General features: G+C 44.5%; 1 protein-coding gene across 7 annotated transcripts in view; it reads left to right on the forward strand.

Moving 5' to 3' along the window:
- elmo1 (engulfment and cell motility 1 (ced-12 homolog, C. elegans)) overlaps nucleotides 1-20,933 on the forward strand; it is an 80,735-nt gene that overhangs the window by 25,287 nt on the left and 34,515 nt on the right. For 4 of the 7 annotated variants that reach the window (XM_079484441.1, XM_079484438.1, XM_079484439.1 and 1 more), the window contains exons 2-10: nucleotides 3,514-3,643; nucleotides 4,708-4,748; nucleotides 4,875-4,947; nucleotides 5,042-5,092; nucleotides 7,003-7,172; nucleotides 16,849-16,884; nucleotides 19,674-19,773; nucleotides 19,877-20,028; nucleotides 20,325-20,403. In XM_079484441.1, coding sequence (XP_079340567.1) covers nucleotides 3,566-3,643; nucleotides 4,708-4,748; nucleotides 4,875-4,947; nucleotides 5,042-5,092; nucleotides 7,003-7,172; nucleotides 16,849-16,884; nucleotides 19,674-19,773; nucleotides 19,877-20,028; nucleotides 20,325-20,403 — 780 coding nt within the window. In that variant the 5' untranslated portion in view covers nucleotides 3,514-3,565. The remainder of the gene's footprint in view (nucleotides 1-3,513; nucleotides 3,644-4,707; nucleotides 4,749-4,874; nucleotides 4,948-5,041; nucleotides 5,093-7,002; nucleotides 7,173-16,848; nucleotides 16,885-19,673; nucleotides 19,774-19,876; nucleotides 20,029-20,324; nucleotides 20,404-20,933) is intronic. The other 3 variants (XM_079484440.1, XM_079484443.1, XM_079484444.1) reach the window with 1 other exon arrangement.

Raw genomic sequence — 20,933 nt, forward strand, 5'->3', positions numbered from 1 at the left:
ACAGTGATTTATTCGTTATTTCTGTTGCTCGGCCAAGGTCTTGGGTTTGATTCCCAGGGAATGCGCATACTCATAAAATGTAAAGCCTGAATGCACTGTATGTCACTTTGAATGAAAACGAGGGAGCTCTCTTCCTCTGCTCATGTAACTGTACTGTAACCTCCCCCCCCCCTAAAGAAATCCAATCCCTGTTAGGGATTTTTCATTTCTATTTCATTCTTTTTGTCGGCAGGAGATTGTTGTGCTGGACATTGGGTTAGCAAATTCACATAAAACAAAACTTCAAACGTCAATTTATTGTCGAATTTAAAGGAATTTGACGCAAGTAATCTGATGTCACGTATTTTTCTCTTTATCTTCGAGAGCTGTTTGTAGTGAAAGCACCTCACATAGCTTTTGGGTTGTGTCCCACCGGCTTTGGGATTATCGCACATTCTTAATCTATCATTCATCTTTTTACTCTCATGTAAAAAGTCAATGAAACCGCCCCCCGTATCAAAATGTTGTAATAGCTCCGTGCCTCAATTCTTTTGTCTTTTAACAAGGCCAGACCAACGAAAACGAAAAATAAAAAGTAATGTTTAAAAAATCACCTTTGCAGATGTTGCATTTAAAAGTGACTCTCTGAATCTGTTTCACCCAAAAGTGGTCCCAAATTCTTTCATTCATTTTCTCACGACGAGCCAAAGCAGTTATGTTTCTCCCGTGGAACGCTGGCAGTATATTTTACTGTAGTCATAGCGTCTCCCTCGACACCTCATAATGTGAACCGTTCGTGAGCGTGAGTAAATGATGACAGAGTTTTTTATTTTTAGGTAAACTACTCATTTATACTGAGAAAACTGACACACACAGACAAAAACACCTTACGCAAGTCAGACTTCTGTGACAGCTTAAGAGCTTTAACTGTGTGATGCTTCAAAATCAATACTGCAGTCTCGCTAAATCTTACTCGTCTCTGCTATAGTTACCAAAAACATCCTTGCGTTTATTTGTTTCTATGGACGGAAAGTGGATATAAACTGGTGACAACATCGTCGCTTTGACAGCTAACCTCCTCATCTCAGTGACGTTGTTTGTGATTTGTTGCCTTTGTGATGAGTGATGTCAGCGGTACAAACTGAATCACTCCTTGTGGAGGTTGATGTCTGTTTCTCACAAACACACACACCTACATACTCCATTTTACAGTTTAATTTATTCCCATGTTTGCCCACAAGGCCTCTTCATAAATCTGCATGTAAAGAAGGTCAGATCCACATGAGGCAGTAATGTTATTCGACTTCTTTAGTATGCACTGTGAAGTGTGCACATGGGGGACACAGAAACATCTGCCAGTGGGGAAAGAAGGGTAACTTGTGCTCCTGTGGACAAAGGTCGACTCTTTCTGACTTCTTAAAATTTTGCCTCTTTGTGTATTTTCAGTCTTTGAAAGAGTATGATCAACATTATATATGCACATTATAAACACTAGAGATCTATATGGATAAACAGACAAGGCTAGAATCAGGCCACACCCTTCCCTATTTCGGGGGCACAAACTGTGCTCAAAATCAGCTTTGCAAACATCAGTTTTGCTTTTTGCCGCGCACAAATTACATTCGGTGTCTAATTCTGGGGCTTGTTTCCTAAAGGATGCTGTCGGCAGGCATAATTCATTCTCGGATTTTTCCCACTTCTGTAACAGCAAGTTTTCTATTAAACCAAAACCAAGATTTATCGACTCGTGTCACCAGAAATCATGTCATCTTTAATGGGGAAACTTTCTACAAGAAACGAAGTAAACATTTCCAAACAAGCCACCATGGAAAGACGCAACTTATGGAACAGATGTCATAGCAACACAGCCTGGGTACTAGAGTCTATAAAGATTATTATGGGATGAGTCATTGCGCACAAGTGACATGGCAGCTTGCTTGAATGGGTTGAATGAATGCCTGTTTCACACACTGGCTGCGTGCGTTCTTGTTTTTTCTCCAAGATTCATCCCCGTGCAATATAGAACGAGGGATTAAAAAAGTAACAGGGTTTATCCACAAGGACCAAAGATGATCCGTGCTATCCTGAGTGCCAGGAGTACTAAATCATTCACACAGAGCATTAGAGGATGTCATTTTCTCTTTATCGGCTTATCTACCCTATTCTTGGAATAGATTAACTTTTCTATTGTACTTGCATTTGATGAGATTTTAGAGAAAGTTAGGAAGCCTCTAGAAAACCTTTTTGAAAATGTATTCTTTGCAGTTCTGTTTGGTCAGAAGTTACAGATACTTCACCCAAAAATGACAATTCTGTCCTCATTTACTCACCCCCATGTTGTTCCAAGTCTGTATAAATATCTTTGTTTTGATGAACACGGAGGAGGGTGTTTGGAAGAATGCTTGTAACCAAAATGTTCTTGGCCACCGTTGACTCCCATAGTAGGAAAAATTGCTTTATACATTTCTTTGTTCACAGAAGATGTTATTTTGGGATGAACTGTCCCTTTTAGAAAGGATGATTGACACTTGTCCATCCAAAGCTTCATATTTCAGATATAAATGTTTAGGTTATCAAGACGAATTCCACACTGTCGGATCTCGTCTGTTAGCAGTGTTATCTGATGACTAATAGAGCTCTTTGTTTTGAACCCAAGGTCAAACATGTTTTATTTCCAAATATTTGGTGCTTGTTCAGTTGTAACAGAGCTAACAAAATGAGGTGAACATGAAGGAAGATACACATAGTTGAACATAAAATAATTGCAAAAGTCATAAATCGGTTACAAAGCAAAAATATATATTCAGTAAGTTAACATTAGTTTAAAGAGTAGGGAAGACTGTGGACTAGTCAGACTATTTACTTAATTCATAAAATAGACATATTTCTAAAATGCATGTTGTGTAAAATCATTCAAGCATACAGAATATGTAAAGTTGTGTAGCGTATCTTCAGCCTCTCTGTCGCGATTCCACAGCTCAAAATACGTTTACTGTTGTGAATCAGGTTAGGTAAGGAGACTGTTTTGAATACTTATTTTAGTTTACTTTTAAGCAAAAAAGTGACGAAATGCAGTGGTTTTGTAGGTTATTACGAGCTTATTTACGTGATAAGCTTGCACTTATATTTATTATTTGTACAATTATAAAATTATTTGTATAATTTTACAATTGGCTTGTACTAAAAATTAGTTATTAATTATTGTGTAGGGCTGTCACGATGTCGGAGTTTCACTACACGGTTATCGTAGCTGAAAGAATTCACAATAACAATATTTTCGCTATTTAAATAAAGAAATAGTGCTATATTTCTAATGTTGTTTATTTTCTGTTCTATCTCTATCTGTCAATAAATCGCATTTCAAATCTGAATGTAAATATTAAACTTTAAATTGATGCATCATTTTTTATCGCATGTGTACAACGAACACAATATCGATATTCTTGGTTTTGAATTTCATGATTATTCTTAGTACTAGTATATTGTGACATCATAATACATTTGCATAATGGTTTTTTTCTCTTTGCCTTATAGGCTTGGATGAAAGCCAGACAGCAGTGAGAGGCCACACCCTCCATCAGCAGCCATGCCCCCCCCTGCAGACATTGTGAAGGTGGCCATCGAGTGGCCGGGGGCCTTTCCCAAACTCATGGAGATTGACCAGGTCAGTGCCTCAGAACTAACTGTGACACGTGCCCGTGGCACTGCACCTGATGCGGTACACTGCATTGTTTCCCTGTGTAGTATTATCTGTACGGAGGTGATGAAGTACTTTTGAGAAAGAGAACGTGGTATGAGAAAAGAATAGGGTAATCATTTCTCCAGTGAAATTATGAGTCATCAATATATTTGTTTCCTATTTGAGAGAAATGTGTTTATTTTAAAGGTCCAACGTGTCATTTTTGTTTTGGAGGATCCTTTGACAGAAATGCAATATCATATACATAACTATGTCTTCAGAGGTGTATAAAGATCTTGCATAATGAAGCGGTATGTTTTTATGATATTAGATTGAGCTATTTTTATCTACATACACCCTTACATGGAATTCACCATATTGTTTCTTCAGTAGCTCTAAATAGACGACATGCGACGACATCTTTGTCCTCTGGCAGCCACCGTAGTGCTTCGAAAGGGACAGTTGGAGTCAGCAGTTGCTTGCAATTCGCAACCTCACCACTAGATGCCGATTAAAATTTCCACATTGCTCCTTTAAATGTGTTTTTAAAAAAGGTTGTTAAAGATAGGTTCCCTACCATAAAGATCGCCTCAAAGCTTATTGGCTTGGGTTAACAGACACAAAACTGAAATATTTTGTTATACAACATCTAATCGCCGAATAACGCAGCTGGTTATTGGAAAATTTGAGCCGAGCTGTTGTCATTCTACTGAAAAATGTTTTAGTTTCTCACCAACGCGGGTATCTTGTGTCAGCACTTTTCCAGTCAATGAACCAATTTTGTGTGTAAGCTTTAACATTTGAGAGAAATTGCCCTTCAGTGCCTTTCTGGCTGACGGAGAGGATGTACTTCAAAAAAGCTGTTTGGAATAACGTAAATGATCACCTCGAACTCCTTTCTTATTTATCATATCTTTGCATTGCTTTATTTATCATATCTTTTCATTGCTTTATTTCATTATTTCCTTTTTTTATACTCTTGAGTTTATTTTATTTATGTAACAATGCTTGTAACCAAACTGTTCTTTGTTTATTTATGTTTTCTGCAGAAAAAGCCTCTCTCAGCCATCATTAAAGAAGTCTGTGAGGGGTGAGTAATACATTTTATTTAGCTTCTTTCAGTTTCATTCATTGTGCTGGAATAATTTTCTTTTTGTTATGGCAACGGACATCACAAAAAAACAATCTTCTGTTTTTGTTTCTGATTATACGATAGGTGGAACTTACCGAGCCCTGAAACCTATGCTTTGCAAAACGCAGACTCCACCAATTTTTACATCACTGAAAAGGTTTGGCACCAAAATCTCAGAAACACGGCACGTTGCGATTTCAGGTCCCTCATATCCATCCGTACCAAGACCTCTTCTTTTTTTTCTTTAACAGAATCGCAACAACATCAAAAACGGCTCCATCCTGCGGCTTACTACCTCTGCTGTGAGTAGCAAACACATTTTTTTCTTTGTCACATCTCTAGGGTTTTATCAGCAGGAGAGACCTCCTTGATCCTCCGAAGCCCCTCCAAGTCCAGCTGGGTCCTGTTATTCTTCTGATGTGAGGGGTCAGAGGTCACATTACCAAAGCTTCCTGAAGTGTCAGCGGCTCAGAAACATTTTTGCTTGACCTGTCGAGGCGGAGACACGTCCATTTTTTTCAATATTTTTGCCTTTTCAGGCTGTTTTTTTGTGTCTCATTTTGCACCCTGATATAAAACGTGGCGAGATTTTGTTAGCGTGTTACATCCGAATGGTAATTTCAGTCAGGAGCTGCTCTTCAGATGACCCGACTGAATTTGCGACTTGGGGATGATGATATTTGAAGCTGATGTCTGTGACATTTGAAACCGTCCCCTCTAGCAGAATGACAACAATGGCTGTGTCTCTTCCTGTGATGTTCAGCACAAGCCTCCACTGATATTTAACAGCCGTCAATGCTTTGTAAGATTTGAATAGGTTTTAAAACAGCAGTGGTTGCTTTGTTCGTGATTTGTATATGTATAATACAGCGTACTTTTAACGGAAGTTATGCAGTGCAGTTTTAATGCAAGTTTCCTTTTAGAGAAAGAGGGAAGTACATGGGATTAATTTGTCATTTATTCACAAATAGGAGGTACAATCGCAAATGATGGATGTGTTTACTGTAAAAATAAGATCATTTAAATCAGTTTAAAAGTGGAGGGGGAAGCATTTAAACTGCAGAAATGCATCATATACGGAACACAATAAATGATTCTTAAAAGGACAGTTCATGTAAAAATGTCATAATTTACTGGCCATCGTGTCATTCCAAACCTGTATGCCTTTCTTTCCTCTGCAGAACACAATAGAAGATAGTTTGAAGAATGTTGGTAAACGAACAGCATTGGACAGCCACTGACTTCCATTGAATGAACACAAAACCCCTCTCTTCTTTTCCGTAATGCAGTAGAAAAAAAATTACACAGGTTTTGAATGACATGAATAAGCGATGACAAATTGTATTCATTGGTGAACTATCCCTTTAAAGCAGGGTTTCTGAAACATATTGTTGTATGCAGATTTATTAAAGTTTTGATTTGAGTTTTATAAATATTTTAAATTAGATTTAATTTAAGATTTTCTCTGACTCTCACTGAATGCCAACAGTTTATGTCATTCGCCTCTGTAAGTAGGAATCACATCGCTGCTCATTTGCCAGTTGTGTTGTTCCCAGCTTTGTCACATTGCTGGACACGCCCACAGTGAATCACCGTCACGCATGTTGCTTGAAAGTGTTATCCAAACTGCTTAGTCACTTAAGCCGCTGTACATGGGGACACGTATTTAGTATGACATCCAGAAAGTGAGATCATTTTGAATAGTTCATTGTGTTGTGATTTCAAATCCTACAAAAAGCCCTATTTTGTAAAGTGTTTCCTTGAAAAAGTGTGTAGGGTTTCTTGGCTTGGGTTACAAAAGCGTGACATCTTAGCCATCTGTTAGCCGCCGTAGTACTTTGAATAGGAGGGGTGGAGTGAGCCATTGGTTTCCATCCGCAACCTAACCGGTGCCAGATGCCGCTAAATTTCATACAGTGGACTTTTACGTAGCTTTTTGTCTATTGAAATATATTTACATTACTGGTTAATATAATCAATACATTTACAAAATATTGTTAGACTCCAACCAAGCTGACCCTAAGAGACCAATGGCATTACAGCTACAAAGATGCGTAGAATACACATTGACAAGAGAATAATTTCAGATTAGTGAGCCTGTGATTTCGTGCTGTCTCGCCTACTTCCCTGTCGCCTGACTAAAGGCCTGACCTAGTACATGACGATCCGTCACCCTCTCATTAACACGCCTCTTCTGTGGCCGTAATAACAGGCCCAGATGGCCCTGCAGCTGCACGAGCGCATCCAGTCCACCAGCATGGACATGAAACTGGACGGTCTGAAGGACCTGGCCAACTCTTCACGAGACATCACCTTCGCTCAGGAGTTCATCAACCTCGATGGCATCTCACTCCTCACGCAGATGGTGGAGAGCGGGACCGAGTAAGTAACCGTTTTTCTGCTTCTGGCTTCAGGTCTTGAGTCGCTTGTTGGTTTATCCTTTTAGCAGGGCTGAGACATTTAAGTCCGAGTAACAAAAGGAAGAGCCAATGACTTGCACTGTACTCTGTGGTGAATCCTGCAGATGTCCCGTCAGATGTTACTGTCCTTAGATCTAAAACAACTACATATGCAGAGGTATATTTGCGTGTTCGAGACTACAAAATGACAACACTACCTAAATGAACAGTTAAACATAACATCAACAAAAAAATGCAATTCTCAAAGATAACACAGAGTTTCTGCCAATCTCATATTAATCTTGGGTACCTCTAGAGTAGTATTGCGTACTTCGTGTCGTCAAAGAGTATTTAGTTTGATCAAATTTATAAAAGACAGGTACAGCTGTTCGATTATTGCTGGAAAAAGGCGAGCTAGAAGCCTGCAGGGGCGGAACTACAGCACGAGAATAAAATACATCACATTTATTCACTATAAATTTGTGTTGTTTACATTATGCACATACACGCCGCCTGTAAACAAAACACAGACATATGACTTAGTTTGACTTACCTTGTGCATCTTTTAGCGCTTGGACCACGTCATCTATCAGTTTCAAATGATCTCCAAATCCAGCATTTATATAACATACATCACCGAAATGTAGAGAGCAAACAAACATGGCTAAACTTCTGTCAGCCGAGTGAAGCAGCATTGATGGGCGTTCTCTTTCTCTCAGGCTTGCGTGTGGGTGTGCTCATGCGCTTGGTGGATGACGCATGGGCGTGCTTCTCTGGGAGAATTGGTTTGGCTAAGAACTCTTGTTACGAAACGGGAATGTTCGAAAAGACTTTCAGAAACCTGTACGAACCCTGGCGGAGTGAATCGAGCACAGAAATACTATGTCATACACTTAACTCGTAAGTTGATCTTGTTAAGCTTGAGAAGCCAGCTCATTTAACAGTGTAAAGAAGTCCGAATGCATGAAATCGTCCCGGTTACGTATGTAACCTCTGTTCCCTGATGGAGGGAACAAGACGTTGTGTCGAAGCCGACAGATGGGGTTCGCCCTTGAGAACCAATCGTCTCTGACTATTTTGAAAAGGCCAATGAAATTGGCGAATGAAATTTGCATGCCGGGCTCCGCCCCCGGATATCCGGGTATAAAAGGGGAGCCGGCGTGCTCATTCATTCACCTTTTGTGCTGAGGAGCCTGAGAGCATCTCGTGACTGCTGCAGCGGACGGCTATTGTCGTGGCAAGAAGGACACAACGTCTTGTTCCCTCCATCAGGGAACAGAGGTTACATACGTAACCGGGACGTTCCCTTTCTGTCGGTCTCTCGACGTTGTGTCGAAGCCGACAGATGGGGTTCCTATGGAAAACGCCACGGCACTAGCCGCGTCACAATCTCTAGCGAAGCGACGTTGACCGGCCTGGGCGAGCCACACGTGAGCGCTATCGCGAAATTTGTAACCTTCCAGTGGGCAGGCAGGGGCTCCCAGAGCTTTTGGCAAAGATGAGTAGCCCCTGCCCTCTGCCAACTCAGACGGCCCCATTGGCGAGGGCCATCCAGTCGTAGGGCTACTGGGTAAGCGCTGTTCCTTCAATGAGGACGTGCGCTACGGAGACCACTTCCCACCCTAGGGGGGAATACAGTGGAGACACCAACATGGTCTCACCAAATAGGGGAGAACTCATGGGAGGTATGTGCGGAATGCCGCAAGGTGGATGTCCACCTGGGGAGGTCATGGGTTGCCACGCGGGGAACCATCTCATGACGACATCTCAGACGGAACCACCCTAGTGGGGGGTTACTACGTGTGGGGCACTAGGTCCGGTTAGAGCTATATGTAATAACTCAGCTTGATACCCGGCCATAGGCGGCAGGGCTGCTCCGCCGAGCCCGCCGCCCTGAGTGCTATTGATGGATGGACGGACTGCCTATTCTTCACCCTTGGGGAAAGAAGGGAGGCAGCCCATAGCGCACTGGTCCACCTCAGAAGGGGAATGGCGCTATGCGCAGGCGTACGCCCCACGACTGCTGGTCTCACCTGCTGGCAAGACTCGAGCTGCCGACTCCCCACGGAGGTTGTAAGCCTCTGCGAGGTATAGCGTAGCCCAACCCGCAGCTCTACAGATGTCTGCCAGAGAGGCGCACTAAGCCGATGCCCACGAGGAGGTCACACCCCGAGCGGAGTGTACCGTCACTCAAATGGGCACGGGCTAGGATCGGCACGCCGTAGTGACGGCGTGTGCGACCCAGCGCTACAACTCTCCTCGGATACAGCACTCCCGTTGCTGACCTCCATAACAGACAAGAGCTGCTCAGGGCCTTGAAGCCCTCAGTGTGGTTCGAGTAGAGGCGCAATGCGCTTACTGGACACCCCACGTACAGGTTGGGTCTTTCTCCTGGTGTGGGAGCGCCTGCAAGTTCACCACCTAGTCCCAAAGGGGGGCGGCGGAACTTTGGGCACGTAAGTCGGCCGGGGTCTCAGGATCACGTGAGAGTCACCGGGCCTGAAATTTGGCAATCGGTGGACACGGAATGCTTGCAGGTGCCTCACCCTCTGGATGGACTCGAGCCCCAGCAGGAGAGCCAACCCCCCTCGCAGAACGAGGAAGGGGCTCTCGGCAGGGCCCGAAAAAAGGGGACCCAAAGGTCCACCTTAAGGTCCCAAGAGGGTACGGGGCGCGGACGAGGCCTTAGCCCCTCGCGCCCTAGAGGAACCTAATAATCAGGTCATGCCGCCCCAGAGGCTGACCAGCAACTGGTACGTGATAACCGCGACAGCGGGTACCCACGTTCCAATGTGGAAGGGGAGATTACTCCCCAGCCTCTCCTGCAATAGGACAGCACGTTCCTGAGCGAGCAATTCCGCGGGTCTTCTCCTCGAGAAGAGCACCAGGACGAGAAGGGGCGCCACTTAAAGGCATCCAGCCTTGTGGGCATGGCCCTTGCCTGAGTGACAGTCTCCACCACTGAGGGGGGTAGGTCATCCAGGAACTCCTCGTCCCATCCAGGAGCCAGACCCAGAGGTCCGACTCGAACGCCACAACGTGTCCATCCCCTGCGAGTAGGCCCTTCGCCAGGGGATTTGGCCAGGGGGAGTTGTCGTCAGGAGTATTAGCTCCGAGGACCAAGTGTAGTTGGGCCCGTAAGGCGCAACTAGCAGCACTTGATACTCCCTTCCCAGACCTTGCACAGGACCTGCGCAATGAAGCTCACTGGGGGGAAGCGTAGTTCCGCTTGTCCCGCGGCCAACTGCGCGCTAGGGCCTCCGTGTCGAGGGGGGAGCCTCGACCAGGGAGTGCCCAGCGGCACTGGGGGGTGTTCAGGGAGGCAACAGGTCCACCTGTGCCCGCCCAAACCACACCCAAGCCGGCCGCAGTGGTGGAGTCGTCACTTCGCACGAGGTGTCAACTGACGAGAGAGCGCTTGGCTGTCTGGTTCAGGACACCCGGTGGCGTGTGACCTGCAGGGGCCTTGCCACCTGCTGTCTCCACCAGGGGTGGAGTCGTCACTTCCCACGAGGCGTCAACTGACGAGAGAGCGCTTGGCTGTCTGGTTCAGGACATCCGGTGGTCATGTGACCTGCAGGGGCTTTGCCACCTGCTGTCTCCACTGGAGGCTGCGCGCTAGGGCCTCCGTGTCGAGGGGGTCCTCGTCCAAGGAATGCCCAGCGGTACTGGGTGGTGTTCAGGGAGGCGACAGGTCCCCCTGTGCCCGCCCAAACCACACCCAGGCCAGCCCGCAGGGGTGGAGTCATCACTTCCCACGGGGTGTCAACTGACGAGAGAGCGCTTGGCTGTCTGGTTCAGGACACCCGGTGGGCATGTGACCTGCAGGGGCTTTGCCACCTGCTGTCTCCACGGGAGGAGGTGTTTTGGGCGAGTTGCGATGACTGCAGCGAGCGAGTGCCACCCTGAGGTTTAGTACGCTACGCCGGTCGTGCTGTCCGGGCCAGTATGCTGGTTCTGCACGAGAGGCCGGAGCCTCATCAGTGCAAGCAGGACAGCTAGCAACTTGAAGGCAGTGATCTGCCAACGCAGGCGGGGGCCCGTCCAGCGACCCGACACTGCGCGCCCATTGCACACCGCACCCGCACCCCGTAGGGAGGCGTCTGTCGTTCCACGACCGGCCTCAAGACCTGCTCGGGGTTAGGATGCGACGGCAGCAGGTGTAATGACGATACGCCTACTGCCGGTGCGCCACGCTCTCCAGGGAACTCATCTCTGTAGTCAGTGCTGTCGCGGTCCCATGTGCGTCAACCCGAGGGGGACAGGCCACCCCCGAGGACACCATGCCCAGGAGCCTCTGAAACTGATTTCAGGGGACCGCTGGCTGCTGCCTGAAAGTTCAAGCAGCTCAGCACTGACTGTGCGTGCTCGTGAGCGAGCACGCCGTCATGGAGACAGTGTTGAGTTCTCTACCAGGAAAAGGGGGAGCTCCGCGCCAGGGAGAGCTGCTCTCTTTTTCCCGGCTGACCCATTTACTGACATGCCAGCCCCTCGACAGTGCCGAGGGAACTGTACATGAGAGTATGCGGTCAGTTGTCATGAACCACTCCTGGCGTCTGACAGACACCAGGACGCGCTTCTGCGCCTCCCGAACGGCACCCTTGCAAGGTGCTGCTCAAGGTATGCAGCGACCCCTGGTTTTGGGGATGATGAAGTGCGGCTGTCGAAGCCACTGGACATCTCGGCCGAGGGGACGGTTCGATCGCCTTCGCCAGAGGGGTGGCAGCCCCGGCCTGGAGCACAGGAACATCCCTGCCTCTGCTGAGGTAAGAGGATGCCTGAAGTCCGGCGGAGGTCTGGCGAGCTGGATCGAATGCCGAGACGGACCACACTCCCAGCCACCGTGATGGTTTGAAATGCTAACCAAGCACCCAGAGACCTCACAGGGGGGGCTGCGATCTACTTCATCAACCCGCGGGGGTTGGTTCAATGACTAGCAGTGCTGTTCTCCCCGGGGGGAACGGCTCCGCTAAATCACCTGCCAGGCGATGGCGCAGCTCGACGCACCGTCGAAGCGAGAGTGCTGAGGGCTGCTTTATACTCGTCATTGCGTGCCGCCACGACGCAACGTCGAGTTGCCGAACACCATCTTTCAGAGGGTGAGAGCGGCTGCAAGTGGGACCCAGAGAGAGACCTCTCCTTGTGAGAAGGCGGGCACTAGGCCCCCGAAGGGGCCCAGAAGGTGTTTGGGACGCGGCAGGGACCGCCCCAGTCCGACCATCCAGCAACCCAGGCTGGGTCGGGCCCGATGGTTCAATCTCTCTAGGTGGTCCTTCTCTTGACGTCCTCCTCCGGGGGGCCACCTGCGGGGGCACCAGAACCGGAGTCGACGCTGGAGAAGGCCAGGGCTGCTGGGGGCAGACCACGTGCGAGACCTCGACGGCCGAAAGGCGGCCGGGTCACAGCAGGCCGGTCTGTTTCTACACTGTCAAAAGGCTGCTGGAGCAGTCCTTGACAGCGCCACCAATCAGCCGACCTTGCGAGAGGGGAGTCGGGAAAGTGGCCTTTCTCGACATCGCCCCCCTGCGCAAGATTGGGTCCGAGGCATCTTTCCGGGCCACTGATGTGGACATCGTCCGACCCAGCCTGCGCTGCCACCGCGGTCCCCGGAGGGCCAGTCGGCGGCGGCACTACTTGGGTCGGTCTTACCCCGTGGGGCTCTCTTTAGCGCCCTGGCCTGCAGGAAGGCCATGCGTAAGAGTGGAGGCAGCTTGGTCCACGGCACTGCCAGCCTCAACACCAGAGATGTTGAGACCTTACATGCCCTGGACGGTGAGTCTAGGTCAAGCCCCCCAGGTGGCCGCCGTCTGCGGATACCCGCGACTGCATGCTCCACCCAGGGTGCATTGACATAGTCCCTAGCTGCCTCCCCGCCCCGAGGGAAGAGAGGGCGATAGAGTCAGCTAGACGGAAGCGCGCCGAAAGGGACGCTCCAGGTCTTACTGAACTCCTTATGCAGCTCGGTAAAACTTGGCACTTGAGCCGGGCCCAATGTGCGAGTACCCAGCCGCGAGCACCAGGGCTGCACCGCAACCCGACGCTCACGGCGGTCCGAGCGAGCATGGCTGACATCTTGACGTCTGCTCTCACCTGTGCTCGACCTCCCGAGGGAGGGAGCTTCAGGGAATCGCCAGAGTCTGATGCCAGCAGGTCGCGCTCCGATGTTGCAAGAGACACCTCATCTCCACGGCTCGTGTCCGAGCGCGTGGCTGAGGAATAAGATGGCTTAGGACCATCCTTGGGGACCTGCTAAACAAGCGAGACGGGGCGCGAGCGGTCCGCGAGCCGACCGGCTGACGGATTAACGCTCACGATAATCCCCACATCACCCTCGCTGCTCGCCGCCGCTGACGGCAGGGCCGTAGCCGCTGCGGTCACAGAACGGGAAGCAAACGAGGTGGTGGCTTGCTCTTGACAGAACGTAGCCAACGTGACGCAACGTCTGAATAGCCGTCCGCCCGCAGTGACGCAACGTCTGACTAGCCATCCGCGCGCAGTGACGCAACGTCTGAATAGCCATCCGCGCGCCGTGCGGGCAGGACGAATCCACGAGGCTGCCACAGTGATCGGACCCCCGAACACTTGCGGCAACCACCGTGTCCGTCCCCGTCCTCGATGAGTGTACTGCACCCAAGAGATCAGCGGGCAATGCCACGCTGAGGAAATTGCTCTTTTAGAAAAATACCTCAGGAACTGCCAGGACGCCCAGGGGAATCTCCGCTGCACCGCGTCGTAGAAATCGGCAATTCGAAGAATGTCATCAGATGCGAAGGCTCCGAAGAACAAAAGGTGAATGAATGAGCACGCCGGCTCCCCTTTTATACCCGGATATCCGGGGGCGGAGCCCGGCATGCAAATTTCATTCGCCAATTTCATTGGCCTTTTCAAAATAGTCAGAGACGATTGGTTCTCAAGGGCGAACCCCATCTGTCGGCTTCGACACAACGTCGAGAGACCGACAGAAAGGGAAAGCTTGTTTCCTCTGCTTTAAGTATTGTATTAGCATTACAGTCAACCCAAGTTCAAGTCCCAGCTCAACGTCCTTTCCCGAATCACATCACTCCTTCCCCACCTCGGGTCTCTTCTACAGTACAAAGTTCTTGAAGACAAAAATGTCAATAATTTTCATTTTAATAATAAACGAACAGAAATCATATCATTTTCTGTGTCAGAAAAGGGAATGGGTCATATCAGAATCCGGGTCATATCAGCTGAAGGTGAAACAAGCGAAAGACGATATGCTGAGCTGGACATTTTCAGCTTTTTAGATGGTCCCATGAGGAGACAATGCTCTGCCAGCAGACATACAGAGAGAGAAACAAAGCAGAGAAACACGGAGGAAGAAAAGCGCACTGCAGAAAGATATATAGAGGGGAGGTATAACAACGCACTTTAAAGAGGTTTATGAGTCCCAGATGTACAATTTATACATGGAAAGACTATGCTGTCTGTCATACTTTTAAGAACCACTGATATAACATGCCCGTCAAAACACATCATTTTTTTATTTCCTGGTGGTCAACATGATGTCAAAATAGTCCATATTTTTTTCCAAATTTTCAAACCAGCATTCCAGTCAAGTGTTTGTTAAATTTCAACAAAATCAAACCTCAGGAGTGACATGAAGTCATCCAACAGCGATGTGAAACACAGAATTTTGGGCTTAACTATCCCTTTAAACATTTGAGGATCTCAGCAGCCTCCCTTCCAGCTGGTGGACCTCTGAAGAGCCCGGAGACAAGCTGCACATGCTCAGTGAGGGCGTCATTCGTGCTTTTGTTTTCTGTTACATGTTAACCTAATTATGTCTCCCGTGGCTTAATTGAGGAGGGTTGTTAAAGTCCGTCTGCATTTCTCACACTTAATGCAGTTGTGGAAAGAGATGAATCTGAACGGTCTCTTTCATACTCTTTTTTTTTTCATGGTGCTTTACTTGCTGGGTACATTTAAGTTACCTTAGGGATGTTGGTTTTAAGTCTCTGAGTCAATAGCTGCGTTTTTACTTGGCAGAACCCAAAATCTCGGAACGCTGGAGTTTCATCCATGGAAATCATTTCCATGGCTATTTTTTTATATAAAGCAGCTCTGTGTCAACAGCTCCTGACCTCAACGAGTCTTGTGCGGCTTTCTGTGCAGTCCTCGCATACCATCAAGAATCCAAGTGGACACGCGCTTGCACACAGACACGCACGGTCTCCAATTTTCTTCACGGATTCCTGTGAGCCACTGACCTGTGATGATTATTCAGAAGACTTGAGCATGACAGCACTCTTGAGGCTGCGCTCTGAGTACTCGAGGTCTGGCCTCGATTACATCATGAAGTACAAATGTAGCCGGCTGGGTGGAGGTTTACTGTAAATAGTTTGTGATGTAGTGCCCTCTACTGCTCACGTGGTACAATAGCGCTTAGTTCATGGTTATTGTAATGGTAATGATTTCCCATTTCTAAAAGCCCTACAGAAAGCATGAAAATTAGAAGGTAATACAATTAATAAAATACAAAAAACTAAATAAAATAATAGAAAAATATAAATTGGCAAATTAATTTTGATGTCATGAAATATGTACAATTTACATATCGCTCGCAAAACAACGTTTTGTCGGAATGAAATGAAAGTATGTCAAGTAGATTATAAATTAAAAATATATTTATTAATTAAAATATTTAATATTAAAATATAATAAATAGACAAATGTATTTTGATGTAGTGAAATATGTACAATTTATATATTGTTTATATGTGCAAACAACCCTAAAAGCCCCCCAAAAGGTATGTCAAGTCAAATATAATATAAAATAATATACAAAAAAATAACAAAAATATTATAAATAGGCAAATGTATTTTGATGTAATGAAATATGTACAAGTTGTACAGTATATTGCTTGGAAAATATTATTTTAACCAGCAAACTCTTGTCTTTTGGGGTGCCACACTGTTGAGATCACATAAACAACCGAATCACTGCGTTTCATAGTTTGAAAAACGTTCATAATTTTTGACATCACAATATCTGTTACAATGACATCGGTAACCATGCGTCTACACTCATAGATCAGCCAAACATTAAAGCAAAAACTAAACTTTAAGCTTGTGCTGAAGGGTGGTAATATCAAAGTGTTGTATTTGTAAGAACACAACAGACCAGACTCTTATTTATAAAGTACAGTGCAAGTCATTAGGTCAGCAAAAGTTCTGTCGAGCAGGCAAAATGTGCCTCAGGTTGTCCAATGAGTCACTTTATATTACGGCCCTGTTGACAGGAACACTACAATTGTCCTTGAATGCAACATGTGTTGATTTATAATGTATACACCTAGGAATCCTTCATACTTGCTTGTTGCCACCTCGGTGAGTTAAGCACATGTTGTGAAGGAAAGATTGTGTTTTTTTTGTCATATGCTTTTCCTGTTATTTTGCTTTGCGTGCTTTGTGTCTTGATAGGTTTTTAGGTGCCCTGTTTAAATGAGATGTTTTACGCTCAAGCCTCATTGTTTGTTTGAGACCTAATGTACCTTGTTTTAAGCCTTGTAACCATATGTTTTCCACAGATTTTCATTAAATGTACATAACAGGGTCTGATAGTAAGGAATTTTCGGACCCTGACCATGTGTAAGTGTTTCTGTCTCCCTGACGTCAAAGTTTTTAAATCTTTTCAGACGGTATCAGAAACTACAGAAGATAATGAAGCCCTGGTAAGCCCCTCCCCTGAGCCGGATAACCCCCTGTCTCTTACCCTCTAATCTCCGGGCCGAGTCTCTGCATGATCGGGCTCTGGCCTCAGTGCTCAAAACCAATCAAAGTGATGGGAACACTTGGCAACTGCTGCGGTCACCATTTTCTCATGATTTATTTATTGGATTATTTTTCATTTCCTTTGAATTATTTCCATGTAACCAAATGATCTTTCTTACGTTCTTTTGCATGTGGTTTTGGGCAATTTTGGTGCTTTAAGGGGGTAGCTTTGCTCTCTTTGGGGAAACTCTTGGATAGTTTTTCACTCATATGGTAGTTGCATGAATTTTTTTTAAATTAATTTTATGTAATAGTTCTAGAGTTGCAAAGGGCTAAACACATCTTGTTGTAGCTACACAACAGGGGCTAACTGGGATTGTGAACAAAGTGAATCAGACAAAATATATATCGAAATAATTTACCTCTTAGTTTATCTGCTTTGGTGAAGGGTTGTTCCTAAACCACTGAGTGTCGCTGTTGCTCCGAATTATTCAGATGATTGGTTCAAAAACCCTTAAACTGTCACTCTTCTAATATTGGAACACCTAGTTCACAACTAAAATCTAATCCAGTCATAACAAACTATATATCATTGGAATGGTCTAAGACTCTAGAATACATATTTGACCAGTGTTTTACAAAAATAAATGATGTAGGAGTAGTCATTTATTCATTTATGAGCAAAAACATTATTAAATGCACGTCAAAGTCAACGTTCTGTAGTTATGTAATATTATTCCGTTTTAATCCTGACAAACTAGATTTCGTTAGAAAGTTCTAAGAATGTTTTATATTTAGGAACTGTTTTGCAATAGAAATCGCTTAATTTCAAATCACGTAATTGTCTCAGATGTCACTTTTGGTACCATTATAAATATCACATATTCATAATAATATTTTATTGTAAATCTAAAAATAAATCTCATAAACTTCTATATCATTGGAAAATTTGAGGTTGTTATTAATATTAAATTAAACCGCTATAACTATTTGATTATTTCATTTGTTAACTCCAAACACTTTTACAATAAGGTATGGAATCTATTTTTTAAAACAAGACCAAGATTAGGTCTCTAGACCGCTAGACATTCAAGCCCCACCCTCAAAAAAAGGGGGAGTACAGTTAAGGGGACAAAAAACAGTGACATCATAGAATCATTGCATTAGCATAAAATAATCCCTACAAAATGAAGTTTCCTGTCAATTGGAGCGACATAAATATATTATATAATATAATGTAGGTTTTTTCCAGAATATGAGGATATATATATATATTAAATATATTTTTCATATAAAACAAATCTGTTAAAAAAAACAGAAACTCTGACATTTTACGTTGAAAATCTCTTTTTACAGTGTAAATAAATAAATACTGTACACTTTTATAGGCTTCTTTCCAATTTCAGCTGCAGTTGCTTTCTGTCAAGGGTACATTTATAGGATGCAGTAATAAACTAACATCTTCTTACTTTAAAGTCTAACTTATGCTGTATTAACTCCCTGCTGCACTCAAATAAACCCTTAACACATTCATTCATTCATTCATTATATTAGATAAAGTCATTCATGTCTGTTTTGTTACTTCAATAATGATATTTTTGATTATCACAACAGATATTATTTAGTTTTTTCACGTGCTATTTAGTTATTCATCTGGCATTTTATTATGTCATTAGTTTAGTTTTGTTATGACTAGAAGCCAGGAAACGGCATGACCTTAGTTGTTTGTAACAATAGGGGGCAGTATTATTAATTTTAAGCGGCTGTACTCTGTGTTTGGGGAAATTCAAAACTCAAATATTTAGGATTCCCAAAATTAGTATTTAAGAGAGTTTTTAGAGATCTATATATTTGTATTCAGTTTTAATTATGTTAAATTTCATTAGGCAATTATTATTTATGTTATGAATCTATGACATGTCCACACCGAAGATATTGCAAGATGCACATCTTTTTCCTCCGGTGAATGATTGACAATTGCTGACAATAGAGAAATTATTGACACAGAATGAAAATATGATCATTATTTACTTATCCTTACGTCATCAAAGTCATATTTGTTGTGAAAATGGAACTAGATGGAGCAATTGTCAAACAACTACAGTTGAACCACTTTTTAAAACTCCAAAGCACACAAACGTCTTTTTTTAATAAAGAGTTCACCCAAAAATAAAAATTCATTCAAAACACATAGACTGCCGAAGTGGGAAAATTGCTTCATACATTTCTTTGTCGTAGAATGTAGGAAAGTAAACAATTCTGAGGCACAACCATTTGACAACCATTGTATTTGTTCCCACTATGGTAGTCAATGATGGCTAAGTTTGGATACAAGCATTCTCCCAAAACTCTTTCTTTGTGTTCATCAGAACAAAGAAATGTAAGCAGATTTGGAATAACTCAACGAGTAAATAATGACACATCATTTTTGGATGAATGGTTCCTTTAACACAATTCATTTTCTTACACCGTCACTTTATAACTGTAATTTTTGGGGGGGTTAGTCACCATAACTACAGTGTCCCAAGCAAAGAGCTGCATGACACCATTAAAATTTCTGCCAGTGTAACACTGCGCTGCTGTTAACTCTCTGCCATCCGCTGCCCTTCTGAAGTACATCATCTATGTCCTTCTGCTGTTTAGCACTTTTTTCGCTCCTTGTTGCTCTGTTAGGCTGAAGCTTGGCTCTTCTGTCAGTGCAGGTGAGTGGTAGAGACTGGGCTAGTGGCTGTTGTCTTGTGTCTTTTAGCTTTGGTGACCTGCTCTCCTTCACATTGACGGCCTTTGTGGAGCTCATGGACCATGGCATTGTCTCCTGGGACACCTTCTCTGTGGCCTTCATCAAGAAGGTAGGTAGCATTTCGGAAACAATTCCTCCGTGTCTATGCCATGTAAATATGAAAAAGACTAAATCGTTTAAGAACTATCAAAGCTATGTCGCTTCATCTTTAGATTGCCAGTTACGTCTCCAAATCGGCTATGGACACTGCTGTGCTTCAGAGGTCTCTGGCCATCCTGGAATCCATGGTGCTCAACAGTCAAGACCTCTACCAGAAGGTGGCTCAAGAAATCACCATTGGCCAGCTTATTCCACATCTACAAGGGTATGGAGGATAGTGGTTTTGTTTTGAATAGAGAAATATGTACAATATGTTTCACTATATATCAAACTGATACAGTGTATTTAAAGAAACGGTTTACCCAAAATGAAAAGTAGGCTTTTTCATGTTTTACTCACCCCTGTGTCGTTCCAAGCATGTTCATTTAATGTACGTTTTTGTGTGCTTTTCAACTTGTGTATGCTTTTGTTTCTAAATGACAACATATCTGTTTTTGGGTGAAGTGTTCTTTTAATTGCAGCTTGGCATTGTTTCTTTGCTCTTTATCTCTCCGAGAACAGGACGGATCAGGACATTCAGACTTACACCATTGCAGTGATAAATGCATTGTTCCTCAAAGCCCCTGAGGAGAAGAGACAGGTACAGCACACACACACACACACACACAAATATATTTTCTGCTTTTCCCACTTGTATGTCATTGCCTAGACTACAAAGTGACACCACGTCCTAATGAATCTCTAAACATAGAACATGTCAAGTTAAGTTGAACCTTTCACGTTTGAATGTAAAACAGTCATGACAGTAGTATTGCAGGACAAGACATTTTGGCCATGATGAGCTTTGTTTTGTAGCTCCGCCTACAGGAAAACGAATCCTGCTCCACACATCTGTGGATTATACAATCATACTGTGAATGTTCTTGTAGACTAACTCATTTTCTCAAGTGTCAGATTTGAGCATTTATTTGTTTGTGGTTAGGACTTGAGATGCACTGATACTTAATTTCTCCAACGATAACAAAAGTGTGAAAATAAATATAATCGACCGATACTGAAACTATTTGTCGATATATCTGTGCATCTCTAGTAAGAACAGAAGCTTGTGAGAAATAATGTCCATGCGTTGCATGAATAGCCATCATTTTGTTATTGTCTTTCCGTGTGAGT

Source organism: Barbatula barbatula (assembly GCF_947034865.1).
Source record: "Barbatula barbatula genome assembly, chromosome: 21".
Classification (NCBI taxonomy): Eukaryota; Metazoa; Chordata; class Actinopteri; order Cypriniformes; family Nemacheilidae; genus Barbatula; species Barbatula barbatula.